This window comes from Somniosus microcephalus, chromosome 21 (assembly GCF_052327205.1).
Source record: "Somniosus microcephalus isolate GS21.2 chromosome 21, FLI_Smic_1.0, whole genome shotgun sequence".
Lineage (NCBI taxonomy): Eukaryota > Metazoa > Chordata > Chondrichthyes > Squaliformes > Somniosidae > Somniosus > Somniosus microcephalus.
Genome location: NC_141007.1, coordinates 17,416,177 through 17,429,010, shown reverse-complemented (window position 1 = coordinate 17,429,010; position 12,834 = coordinate 17,416,177). Strand labels below are relative to the sequence as shown.

The following is a 12,834-nucleotide window of genomic DNA, read 5'->3' as shown; positions in this document are numbered from 1 at the left end:
TAAAAAGTACCGTATCTGCATCATAGTGGATATGCGGTGCTTACAGGAAATGGTATAAAACAGTTGAGAAAACATTCTATTAAAAACCCAAAATGTAACTCTGGCCACTGGTACAGAAATATTGAGGTAACACTGTTTGTTGCTTCCGTGCAGGATCTCCCCGACGTGAAGGAACTAGCTGCCCGAGTCAATGCTGAGAAATACTCTGTCCAGGCAGCTGCTATTCTAGGTGAGTGCACTAACCTGGTTGAGTGGGCATTTGGTCAAACATTATGATGAATGTCTCCGTGTATGTGAAACTGTTGCTAAAAATGGAAATGCCCACATTGGAGCAGGAAGTAAATGACATGTCTATGTGCATGCTGTGTGTAGTGTGCTGCACATGCTTTGGGTACCGAGCTGGTTGAAGCCATGTTGTATAAGCTTGTGCATTGTTGTCGCTGTATGTGTTGGGGAATATGTGTGAAGCTGGGTAATGAAGTTGGTGCTGTTTGTAATGCAGGGGGAATTGGGATTGTTGACTATATAGTGGAGAGGGTAGTGGGGTAACTGGCTCTATGTGATGGAGGGGTTAATGGGGTTATTGGCTCGAGTTAATGGAAGAGTTAATGGGGTTATGAGCTCGATTTAATGGAAGAGTTAATGGGGTTATTAGCTCGATTTAATGCAAGTGTTAATGGGGTTATTGGCTTGATTTAATGGAAGAGTTAATGGGGTTATGGGCTTGATTTAATGGAAGAGTTAATGGGGTTACTGGCTCTCTAATGGAAGAGTTAATGGGGTTATGGGCTCGATTTAATGGAAGAGTTAATGGGGTTATTGGCTCTCTAATGGAAGAGTTAATGGGGTTATGGGCTCGATTTAATGGAAGAGTTAATTAATGGGGTTATTGGCTTGATTTAATGGAAGAGTTAATGGGGTTATGAGCTCGATTTAATGGAAGAGTTAATGGGGTTATGGGCTCGATTTAATGGAAGAGTTAATGGGGTTATTGGCTCGATTTAATGGAAGAGTTAATGGGGTTACTGGCTCTCTAATGGAAGAGTTAATGGGGTTATGGGCTCGATTTAATGGAAGTGTTAATGGGGTTATTGGCTCGATTTAATGGAAGAGTTAATGGGGTTATTGGCTCGATTTAATGGAAGTGTTAATGGGGTTATTGGCTCGATTTAATGGAAGAGTTAATGGGGTTATTGGCTCAATTTAATGGAAGAGTTAATGGGGTTACTGGCTGTGTAATGGCGAGGGTAATGGGGTTATTGGATGAGCAGAAATTTCCTCCAATTAATTATTGGGAAGACCAAAGCCGTTGTCTTTGGTCCCCACTACGAGCTCCATTCACTAGCCACCGACACCATCCTGGCCACTGTCTGAGGCTGAACGAGACTGTTCACCACTGTAGCGTCCTATTTGACTCTGAGCTGAGCTTCCGACCACACATCCTTTCCATCTCCAGAACATCGCCCGTCTCGGCCCTGCCTCAGCTCAGCTGCTGCTGAAACCCTCACCCATGCCTTTGTTACCTCTAGACTCGACTATTCCAATGCTCTCCCGGCCGACCTCTCGCCTTTGCCCCCTCCATAAACTTGAGCTCAAAGCATTCAAAACTCTGCTGCCCGTATCCTAACTCGCACCAATTCCCGTTCACCCACCACCCCTGTGCTCGCGGTCTGGCAAAGCCTCAATTTAAATATTCTCATCCTTGTTTTTAAATCCCTTCATGGCCTTGCTCTTCCCTATCTCTAACCTCCTTCAGCCCCCCAACCCCCCCCCGCCCCCCGAGAGATCTCTGCTCCTCCAATTCTGGCCTTTTCTGCTTCCCCGATTTTAATCGCTCCTTTGGCAGTCGTGCCTTTAACTGCCTGGGGCCTAAGCTCTGGAATTCCCTCCCTAAACCTGTCCGCCTCTCTACGCTGCTCTCCTCCTTTAAGACGCTCCTTAAAACCTACCTCTTTAACCAAGCTTTTGGTCACCTGTCCTAATAGCCTCTTGTGTGGCTCGGTGTCAAATTTTGTTTGATAATCGCTCCTTTGAAACGCCTTGGGACATCTAACTACATTAAAGGTGCTATATAAAGGCAAGTTGTTGTTGTTTGGCTCTGTATGTAATGAAGCGGGTAATGGGGTTGCATGTACTGTATATATTGGAAAAAGTAATGGGGTTCTTAGCTTTGTGCAATGGAAGAATTAATGGGGTTCTTGGCTCTATATGTAACGGAGCGGGGTAATCTGATTGTTGCCTATGTGTGGAAGAATGAATGGCAGTACTTCCCTTTTATATGTTGAAGGGTAATAGCTACTTGACAGCAGAAGGTGACTGCAGTGGTCTTACCATCTGTAACTAGGAGGGCATGGCTGGATAACTGGCCCCTGCGTGTTTTAGGGAGAGCACTGGCAATAATAATGCCACTGTGTATATTTAAGGGGTTGATAATTCTATTACTGTCCCTGTTCACATCAGAGAATATTGTGACTGCCTTATGTTATTCGGTCTTGTTATCTCTCTCTTCCCCCCCCCCCCAACCCCTCCCCAGACACCGAGGATGTCTCTGAGACTGTGTCGCAGCTTCAGGTCAAAGACAACAAGGTAAGGGATTCCCAGTCATTCCCGGCAGCTTTCTTCGGCTCTCTAACACTTTCCTGAGCCCGGATTAAGTGTTTCGCAATCACGAGAGGAAATTGCTCCACTGCTTCAAATCTAAACAGATCGTTAGAAATTATGAGCAAAATGAAAATTCTAAAACGCCATATTTGTTCAATAAAATTGACCGCACAAAGCGTGTGGCACCATCTTGAGCCTGATAAAGATGTGTTTGGTCGCAAGGGAAGCATTGCTGGCATATTCAGACGAATGCTCAAAAGATTCTGTTGTGACCCCTTGGCGATCCAAGATTATGAGGATTTACAATCGGCACTTGTTTTCACTGGTGGCTAGGAGGGTAATAAGGGGGCTCAAAATCACAAGAATTAAAGGGGGTTTTGGGGGAAATAATGTCTTTAGAGTGGGATGCCTATCATGGGATTCTGTGTCACAAAGTGTTATTGAAGCAGAGTCCATAATATTTCTTTTTAAAGGGAATTGGTTGCTTGAAAAAGAGGAATATTAAAGGATATGGGGAGTGGGCAGGAGAACCGCTCATGGTGAAAGGTATCGGCACCGACTTAAATGATGGAATAGTCCATTTCCGTGCCGCAACAATCTTTGATTTAGCGGCACTTGGAACGTTAGTCTCATTGTAGGCTGTAGGTAAGATCATGGGGACTGAACCTTGTTTTAGTCTCGAGTGGAGGATAGGCCGGAATTATTTTTGCTCTTCTAGCGAGTGGTTCATTGAGCTGGTTTTGTTTTGTACATATATTTGTGTTTATCAAAATAAAAGCTTGCTGCAGTCCGTATGGTTGGGTGAGGACATTGCCCTTTCACCAGAGGTTAAACCCAGTCCAGGTGACGTGAAAGCCAGCTGGAAGGATCTTGTATAAAATACGGCTTGATAGTGGGGCCTATAGCACCAAACTGCCCAGGGGTCATAGAGTCATAGAGTCTTACAGCACAGAAAGAGGCCCTTCGGCCCATCGTGTCTGCGCCGCCCATCCCTCCCTGTCCAGTCTAATCCCATTTTCCAGCATTTGGTCCATAGCCTTGTATGCAATGGCATTTCAAGTGCTCATCCAAATGCTTCTTGAATGTTGTGAGGGTTCCTGCCTCTACCACCCTTTCAGGCAGTGAGTTCCAGCTTCCAACCACCCTCTGGGTGAAAAAGTTCCTCCTCAAATCCCCCCTAAATCTCCTGCCCCTTACCCTGAATCTGTGCCCCCTTGTTATTGACCCCCCTACTAAGGGGAAAAGTTCCTCTTTATCTACCCTATCTATGCCCCTCATCATTTTGTACACCTCAATCAGGTCCCCCCTCAGCCGCCTTTGCTCCAAGGAAAACAACCCCAGCCTGTCCAGTCTCTCTTCATAGCTGAGGCGCTCCATCCCAGGTAACATCCTGGTGAATCTTCTCTGCACCCTCTCCAAAGCAATCACATCCTTCCTATAGTGAGGTGCTGAAAGTAATTCGAGCACCCTTACAGCTGAGGTCAACTAACTCTGCACTGACTGGGGATTAAACCTTTCCGGTCTGGTTTGGCTTTCACCCTCTTAAACCATCAGGGGAACTGTCGGTGGAAGTCTTTATGCCACTAATTCTGCATGCAGTGAATTGCCAATCTTGCCCTGCAGTTGGGTAAAGCACACAACAGAAATCTGGTGCTTCCCAGAGGGAGGAAAATCTGAGCAAATTAGAGTCGGCCAGTCGTACACTGTCTGAGGCCTGTCAACAGGCCACTTGTCCTTCCCGCCCAGGGAATGGTGAGTAGCACGGGGGGGGGGGGGGGTCTAAATGAAGGGGAGAAGGCAAAAACCATGTTGGCAGAATATCTTTTAAGGAATAAGTTGTCTTGTATTGATCTTCGAATCATACTGCACTGAAAGAGACCGTTTGGCCACTGTGTCTGTGCCGGCTTTTGAAAGAGCTGTCTCAATTCCTCCCTCTCCCCCACTCTTTCCCCATAGCCCGGCACATTTTTCAGGTCATTAAAAACACTCTGCATAAAAAATTCTCCTCATCTCTCCCTTGGTTCTTTTGCCAGAGGAGGCTGAGGGGAGATTTAATTGAAGTGCATAAAATTATGAAGGGCCAAGATAGAGTGGATAGGAAGGACCTATTTCCCTTAGCAGAGATAACCAGGGGGCATAGATTTAAAGTGACTGGTAGAAGGATTAGCGGGGAGTTGAGAAATGTTTTCACCCAGAGGGTGGGGTGTGGGGGTGTCTGGAACTCACTGCCTGCAAGGGTTGTAGAGGCAGAAACCCTCATCGCATTTAAAAAGTGCTTGGATATGCACTTGAAGTGCCGTTAACCTACAGGGCTACGGACCAAGAGCTGGAAAGTGGGATTAGGCTGGATAGCTCTTGGTCGGCCGGCACAGACACGATGGGCCAAAGGGCCTCCTTCTGTGGCATAAACTTCTGTGATTCAATTGTTTTATGCACCCTGCTGGAATGTGGTTTATTATGGTAAAATCTGTGCCTAGTGTAGTGAGCCATGCAGACCATGGGTTAGCTCCTTGGTTGGTGCTCGAGTTAGTTGATCTTGACCTGGATGGCATTTGTGACACACTGTTCCTGAGCAAGGCAAGGGAGAAAAAGTGCAAGCCGGCATCCCACTCCCGATTGCTGCTTGTGTGCGGACATTTGATGAGATCAGATTGGGCGGTCTCCGCGGTCAAGTTGATGCATGAAGAGAGGCCCCCTTGTGTAAGTAATTTCCGCTTGTGGGCGGGCGCCTGTGGAACTGTGTCGCCATCTTAAGGAACAGGAGATAAAAATGGGGGAAATTTTAAAGAAAATGTTGTGTGGTTTTGGTTGACTCCCAAATGACATTCTCGTGAAGTTCAGTGTGTTATTGGAAATGAGGAGGAATTTCTTCTCAGAGGGTCGTGAATCTTTGGAATTCTCTTCCCCAGAGAGCTGTGGAGGCTGGGTCATTGAGGTGGAGATAAAGAGTTTTGAAAGGTAAAGCAGTCAAGGGTTATGGGGAGCAGGCAGGGAAATGGAGCTGAGGTCAAGATCAGATCAGCCATGATCTTATTGAATGGCGGAGCAGGCTCGAGGGGCTAAATGACCGACTCCTGCTCCTATGTCTTATGTTCTTAGCCAAGTCACCTACCAGGACTGCTGCTCTTGTCCGTTCACACATTGTGATGGTGCCTCCAGTGATCAGTTAAACTGTATCTGCATTTTAGAGCTGTGTTTGTAACCTTGTGACTCCGCTTTTCTTGCAGCCTCTCGGAGAGTGTTTGGACGCGTTCCGCATCGATCCATCTCTGGTCACGAAACACGCCAATCTAGTGCGGTTCCCACCAGACTTCCAGCCGATCCCCTGCAAGCCCCTGTTCTTTGACCTGGCTCTGAACCATGCAGCATTCCCAGCCTTGGAGGACAAGGTGGAACAGAAAGGGAAAGGAGGCCTCACCGGCTACATCAAGGGTTTCTTTGGCTTCCGTGGCTGAAGTTTGGAATGGCTGGAAGGGATTAGAAGCCTACTTTGTTTCATGTTACGGTCTGTGTCTACTCTTGCATCTCTGAAAGGAGTTATAACACTTCAAATGTAACCGGAAACCATGGGGAAACCTAGGGGTGCACAGCAGACTGAACTGATCTGACGCCAGTCTCACAAGATCCTTAACTCCTTTCTACTTGGGTTGTGGAATCCATTCAACCCTGTCCTCCCAGATACAGCACTGAGCGACCCGTGTTTCCCATAAACTTACCTGTGAAAGTACCTGGGTTATAGGCTCAACCCCTGTCGGGAATCGGAGAAAGTAAAATTACTAATGTACAGGCCCCTCAAACTGTAAAAATAAGACTTGTGTTTCAGTTGCCTTTTCCTTGAGGACTATGCCAAGTACAAGCAATTCTGCTTCACCAAACCTGATCAATAAAGGGAGCCCAAGACAAAGCAGTCTCTGTGATATTTTGCTTCTCTCTCCTGCCCACGTCTGAGAGTCTGACCCTGGCAGGTGGCCAGGAGCAGCATGAATTTAGGCTGTTCTGCCATAAACTGGTGTAACCTCCTTTTATGTTTTAATTTCTTTAAATGCAGTTGAGAAGAAGGTGATTAAGTGGCAAAACACGCAGATAAAGTTCAGTCGGGGAGACTGTTTAATATATATTACACTAGCTGGGGGGGGCCCGGCGTTGCCAGGGCTTTTTTGGGCTGCGCGGTTTACGGCCGGGCGCTGCCGCTCCCGCGCTCTGTGTCACTCTTTCCCTCCCTGACCCTCCCTCTCTCCCTCCCCCTCTCCCTGCCCTCCTCTCTGTCTCCTCTCTCTACCCCCCTCTCCCTGCCCATGTCTGTCCCCTCTCTCCCTCCCCCTCTCCTCTCCCTCCCCCTCTCTCTCTCCCTCCCCCTGTCTCTCCCTGCTTTCCTCTCTGTCCCTCCCTCCCCTCTCCCTCCCTAGCGCCTCAGGCCCGGTGCCGTTGTGATAATTTGGGACCCGGGGAAGGGCTTTGAAAATTGAGTCCAACCGCAGTGGCTGTGCAGGGCCCAGCACTTGAGGCCCGGCCGGGCTCTAGGGCTGAGACGGACCCCAGCTGATTACCCGGTGCGCCCGGCCGCCGCGCCGTGGGTAGCGTCGTTTATGGACGGCCGCTGACGTTCCCCCACCTGCTCTGTGTCTCAGGCCGAGCGGTTGAGAGGCCCGGCCCGAGTGACCCCAACTCACCTCCCGCTCCCGGAGCCGCAATGTGGGGGTTTGTTTGGCTGGTGCTGTCGCTGTGGGGATGAAAAAAATGGCGGCGAAGTTTCGGGAGGCTGCTGGATTAGGCCTGCCCACAGACGGCGGATTGGTCAACCATGAGGCCACTGAACTGTAGGATTGGTCAACCATCACGTCACTCAACGCTAATGAGCGGCAGGATTGGCCAACCGCTAATGAGCGGATTTTTGAGGATTTTTGAACATTTTTTGTATACTGCCCAAACAATTTTTGCCTGACCAAAAAGTAAATACGCCTATTAGACTCCCCTAATGATAAGCTTTCTTTTGATATAACATGCATGTAGGTACGCTCTATAACTTTTGAGTGTATAGCGGACAGACAGACAAACCAACTTTTTTATTTATATAGATAGAAGATATGTTCTTTACTCCTTCCTCTCTCTCCTCCAGCCCCTTGTATTAATGTAGCGTCACACACAGCCATTTACTTTTCTGCTGTATACTGTATCCATGTGGCCCTTTGTATTTTACGCGTTAGTTCCACATCGGTTTTGAGACACCCTTGTTCTGTATGTAGAGGGTGTAGCCCTTTTGGCGACGACCATGGTGCTTCAGGTCCTAGTTTCATGTGCCCATGTGTCTCGTCTGTCGCCAACTCGCTGGTTTGGAACCAGACAGTCCATTGTCATGGATGGTCACCTGCTAAATTTGAAGTGTGTGCACCTGGTTTAAATAAGTCCCCATCCCTTTTTGGGTCTGGGGGAAAAAGCCTGTCCTGGTTCCACGTGTTCTCGAGCAGGACACCGGGTGGAAAGAGGTTAGTGGAGAAACCTGAAGCAAACCTATTGTACACCGGCAACAATTCCACACCCAGCTAACGAGATGCACAGCCACGCACAACTTGCAAGCCCCAGAAGTGCCTGTCTGTCTTCCCCACCCCTCACTGTTACTGCCGCTGCATCTTAGACGGACGTTTGCAGAAGTGAAGAGTTGCACATTTATAATTCAAACGGCAGCTGTCCAATTCTTTACACAGCTTGCGATGGGAGCTGGCTGACCTGGGAGGACAGCACAGGAAGCCAGTGCGATGCTGGAATCGGTTCAGTCTGCTGCGTACTGATACAAAGGCACCTCAGCTCCTCCTGTTTTTCTCATCAAATTAATTCATCCCGCCGACCCAAAAGTTGAAGATCTTGCTGAATATTTAATGCTAGAGAGCTTGTGTTTGAAGTCTCTGTTGTCTGTATGAAAGCCAGTGCAACCTGGAATCATTCCACGGATGCATGATATTTTTCTTTTTAAAAAGACAAGGCAGGAAGAATCAATACTGTGTGTCTGAATGAACTGGAATTAAAATCTCCCAAGATTTGAGTTGTTGAACATTGAGCCATTCCCGTTGTACTGTGGCTGGTCTTTGACAGACCGATCTTATAATTGGATAAAAGTAGAAAATGGAAACTTTTTTTTTGTTTGTTTTAAAGGCCCTGAAATAAACTCTTTAATTGAAAATGAACGTTGTGTTGACTGTGCACGAGGCTAACTCTTCAGTCACCGCTCTTGTTAGGTGGGTGTCATGGCCTGACTAGCTTCACAGGTGTCCACAGGCTCAACAACTAGCCCAAGAGGGTTTGAGTACAGGAACAAGGATGTCTTGCTGCAGTTGTACAGGGCCTTGGTGAGACCACACCTTGAGTATTGTGTGCAGTTTTGGTCGCCTTATCTGAGGAAGGATGTTCACAGAAATCACAGAAACCCCACAGTGCAGATAGAGGCCATTTCGGCCCATCGAGCCTGCACCGACACATATCCCACCCGATCCCCGTAACCCCTACACCAACACATATCCCACCCTATCCCCTGTAACCCCACGTATTTAATCCCCCTAACACTAAGGGTCAATTTATCATAGCCAATCACCCTAACTCGCACATCTTTGGACTGTGGGAGGAAACCGGAGCACCCGGAGGAAACCCACGCAAACACGGGGAGAATGTGCAAACTCCACACAGACAGTTGCCCGAGGCCGGATTCGAACCCGGGTCCCTGGTGCTGTGAGGCAACAGTGCTAACCACTATGCCACCGTGCTGCCCTGTTCTTGCCATGGAGAGTGCACAGCGAAGATTCACCAGACTGATACCTGGGATGGCAAGAATGACGTATGAAGAGAGACTGGGTCGATTGGGCTTATACTCGCTGGAGTTTAGACGAATGAGAGGGGATCTCATTGAAACTTATAAAATTCGAACAGGACTAGACAGACTAGATGCAGGAAGGATGTTCCCGATGGTGGGGGAGTCCAGAACCAGGGGGTCACAGTCTAAGGATAAGGGGTAAGCCATTTAGGACAGAGATGAGGAATTCCTTCACCCAGAGAGTGGTGAACCTGTGGAATTCTCTACCACAGAAGGCAGTGGAGGCCAATTCATTAAATATATTCAAGAAGGAGTTAGATATATTTCTTAAGGCTGAAGGGCTATGGGGAGAAGGCAGGGACAGGGTACTGAATTTGGATGATCAGCCATGATCTCATTGAATGGCGGAGCAGGCTCAAGGGGCCGAATGGCCTACTCCTCCTATCATCTATGTTTCTGTGTAAAACAAACTGATGTATGGTGGACAGTTGGGCCAACTGGACAAAGTGTCAGTTTGGCTCATTTGGCAGTATTCTCACCTCTGAGTGAGAAGGTTGTGGGTTCAAGCCCCACATAAGAGCACAAAATGTAGGCTGATGCTTCAGTGCAGTACTGACGGAACACTGCACTGTTGAAGGTGCCAAACTGGGGGATGTTTGGGATGTTACACCAAGGTCCTGGCTACCTGTCCTGGTGATTGAGGTGGATGTTAAAGAACCCATTCCTGCCCAATTCATCCCATGATCTTTGTCGGATCTTGCTGTGTGCAAAATGGCAACCTGCAAAGCAGCAATCACTGCACTATAAAGTAATTAATTCCACGGGGAACACAGTTGTTTCTGCAACACATAATGAGATGCCATAAAAATTCAAGCCTTTACCTGTACAGGAAACTTCGCGATACCCGGCACCGACGGAACCGGCGTGATGCCGATCTATGAAAACTTCCGGACAGACCAGCGCTAATGTTGAAGGATACGGAGGTTTTCATCTCCGTATCTGACAACAAACACTGTTGCTTAGCAACAGCTTGTAAACAGTCGGCCCGTACCTTGGAAGCGTCTCTGTAGCTTAGCAACAGCTTCAGAGAGGCTTTCCAGAGACTGACTGTTTAAAAAAATAAATGCTAGGAGAAGAAAAAAAAAGAAAAACCTAACAAAACGGCTGCTGATTTCTGCCGTTAGATCGAGGTTTCCGGCCATACAACCTCCGGATAAACCAAAGTTTCCTGTATTTGCCTGAACTTCACATGTACAAGATTCATTGGCTTGTCTGGCCAAGATAATCGGTTCGTCTGGACAAACCAGTGAATCAAGTAAGTGCATTACATATTTGGTATCTCGTAAGAAAGTTTCTCCAGGCCTCCTCGAATGCAACCCGAGTACATCCGGCTAGTGTGAACCAATGTTCTCCCTAACTTTTTTTGGGTGCGCAGCCTGTTCACAGTTTCGCGCATGTGCGAATTTTAACACTAAAAAGCCGGTCCCGGGCTGCACGGAACTGGCAGACAGCTGCACAGCCCCGCAGCTTTGACGGAATGTTGGTGTGAACTACCTCATTTCTTTCTTAACCATCTAGAACAACTGCACCCAAATTTAAATTTAAAAAGGACCTGCATTTGTATAGCGCCTTTCATGTCCTCAGGACGTCCCAAAATGCTTTTCAGCCAATTAAGTGCATTTAAAGTGTGGTCACAGTTGTAAGGTACGAAGTGCAGCAGCCAATTTGTGCACAGCAAGGTCCCACAAATAGCAATGTGATAATGACCAAATAATCTGTTTGTGATGTTGGTTGAGGGATAAATATTGGCCAGGACACCGGAGAACTCCCCCGCTCTGCTTCAAAATAGTACCATGAGATCTTTTACGTCTTCGATTTAACGTCTCATCCGAAAGACAGCACCTAGATTAAAACTGTTCCAGTCAAACCACTTGTAGCTGATTGCAGGAAAAACCTATGCAGTATGTGTATCCTGTCACTGCAGCAATAAGGCAGATCAAGTATTGTCATGCAGTAAAGTACCTCTCCATGCTGACCATCGGTGGGTTTTACCAGACCTTTAGGAACAGGAATTGGCCATTCAGCCCTTCGAGCCTGTTCCGCCATTCAATTAGATCATGACTGATTTGTACCTCAACCTCATTTATCGGCCATTGATCCACATCCCTTGATACCCTTACCAAACAAAAATCTGTTAATCTCAAGTCTTAACTTTTAATTGGCTCAGCATCCACAGCCTTTTTGGCTGAGATGTTAAACCGAGGCCCCGTCTGCCCCCTCGGGTGGACGTAAAAAATCCCATAACACTATTCGAAGAGCAGGGGAGTTCTCCCTGCTGTCCTGACGGCATTTATCCCTCAACCAACAGCACTAAAACAAAATGCTCTGGTTATTACATTGCTGTTTGTGGGAGCTTGCTGTGCGCAAATTGGCTGCTGCGTTTCCCAAATTACAGCAGTCGCTACACTTCAAAAGTACTTCATTGCCTGTAAAGTGCTTTAGGACGTCCTGAGGTCATGAGAGGCGCTATATAAATGCACATTCTTTTGGCGGAGCTAGTTCCAGATTTCCACTACCTTTTGTGTGGAAAAAATGCTTTGATTTTACCCCTAACTGGCCTAGCTCTAATTTTAAGAAAATGGCCCCTTTAGCAGAAACTACTTTGGGTGTCTGGAATGTGAATTACCATCTACGGTAGTGAAGGCAACGGGAAGTTAGAATAGCCTGAAAATCAAAATTAAAAGAAACTAGATATGAATTTGTCTGAATTCTTTCTGCCTCTCTTACCCCCCAGCCCCCTCTCCACTCCTACGTGTCTTTGATGCTACGCTGACATGTTTTAAAGGACAATTTAAGCGGCATATTTCTATCCTGCGCACATGTGCTTGGGTTAGTAATGGGGAGGACTGCAAGGATTAATGTCCCTTTTTTTTTTTAGATGTTTCTACTGTAAGTGATGGGTGGATTTTGTTTCCCATGCCTTATGCAAAAGTACTGGAAAGTACTGTTACTTTCCCCATTCCCAGCTTTAAATGTCTTTGCCTTCAGTTAAAGGCTCTGCGAAGATGGTGAACTACAATAGATTTCTGTAATCACAGTCTGCAATTTCATCGGTATTCTTGCCTTTACCATAGTCTGGTTCCATGTTGCTGGTTGGTGCCGAAGTGCAGTCAGTGGTAAATTTCGATGCCTATACTTGCTGTTTTCTCAGATTTATTTTTCCCCTCCCTTTAATGTGCAAGGGCCTTTAACCCTAACCATGTAACCCATAACATGGATGTGCCCACAGTAAAGCCTCTGGTAAATAGGTTTGTCTCTTTTGGGACCTTGCTGACTTGGAACTTGCTTTTTTTTTCCCTCCGGATGTGGGCAACTTTGGCAAATCTGCAATTACTCAGCTTTAGTTACCCTGAGAAGGTGGTGGTAATGGGCCT

The 12,834-nt window shown here is 47.2% G+C and overlaps 1 protein-coding gene across 1 annotated transcript in view; it reads left to right on the top strand.

The window, feature by feature from the left end:
* Positions 1–8,780, top strand: part of srp68 (signal recognition particle 68) — a 65,813-nt gene extending 57,033 nt beyond the window's left edge. The window contains exons 14-16 of the mRNA XM_085963283.1: positions 154–229; positions 2,534–2,586; positions 5,829–8,780. Of these exons, the coding sequence (XP_085819409.1) occupies positions 154–229; positions 2,534–2,586; positions 5,829–6,056 (357 nt within the window). The 3' untranslated portion in view covers positions 6,057–8,780. The remainder of the gene's footprint in view (positions 1–153; positions 230–2,533; positions 2,587–5,828) is intronic.
* The last annotated feature ends 4,054 nt before the right edge of the window (positions 8,781–12,834 follow it).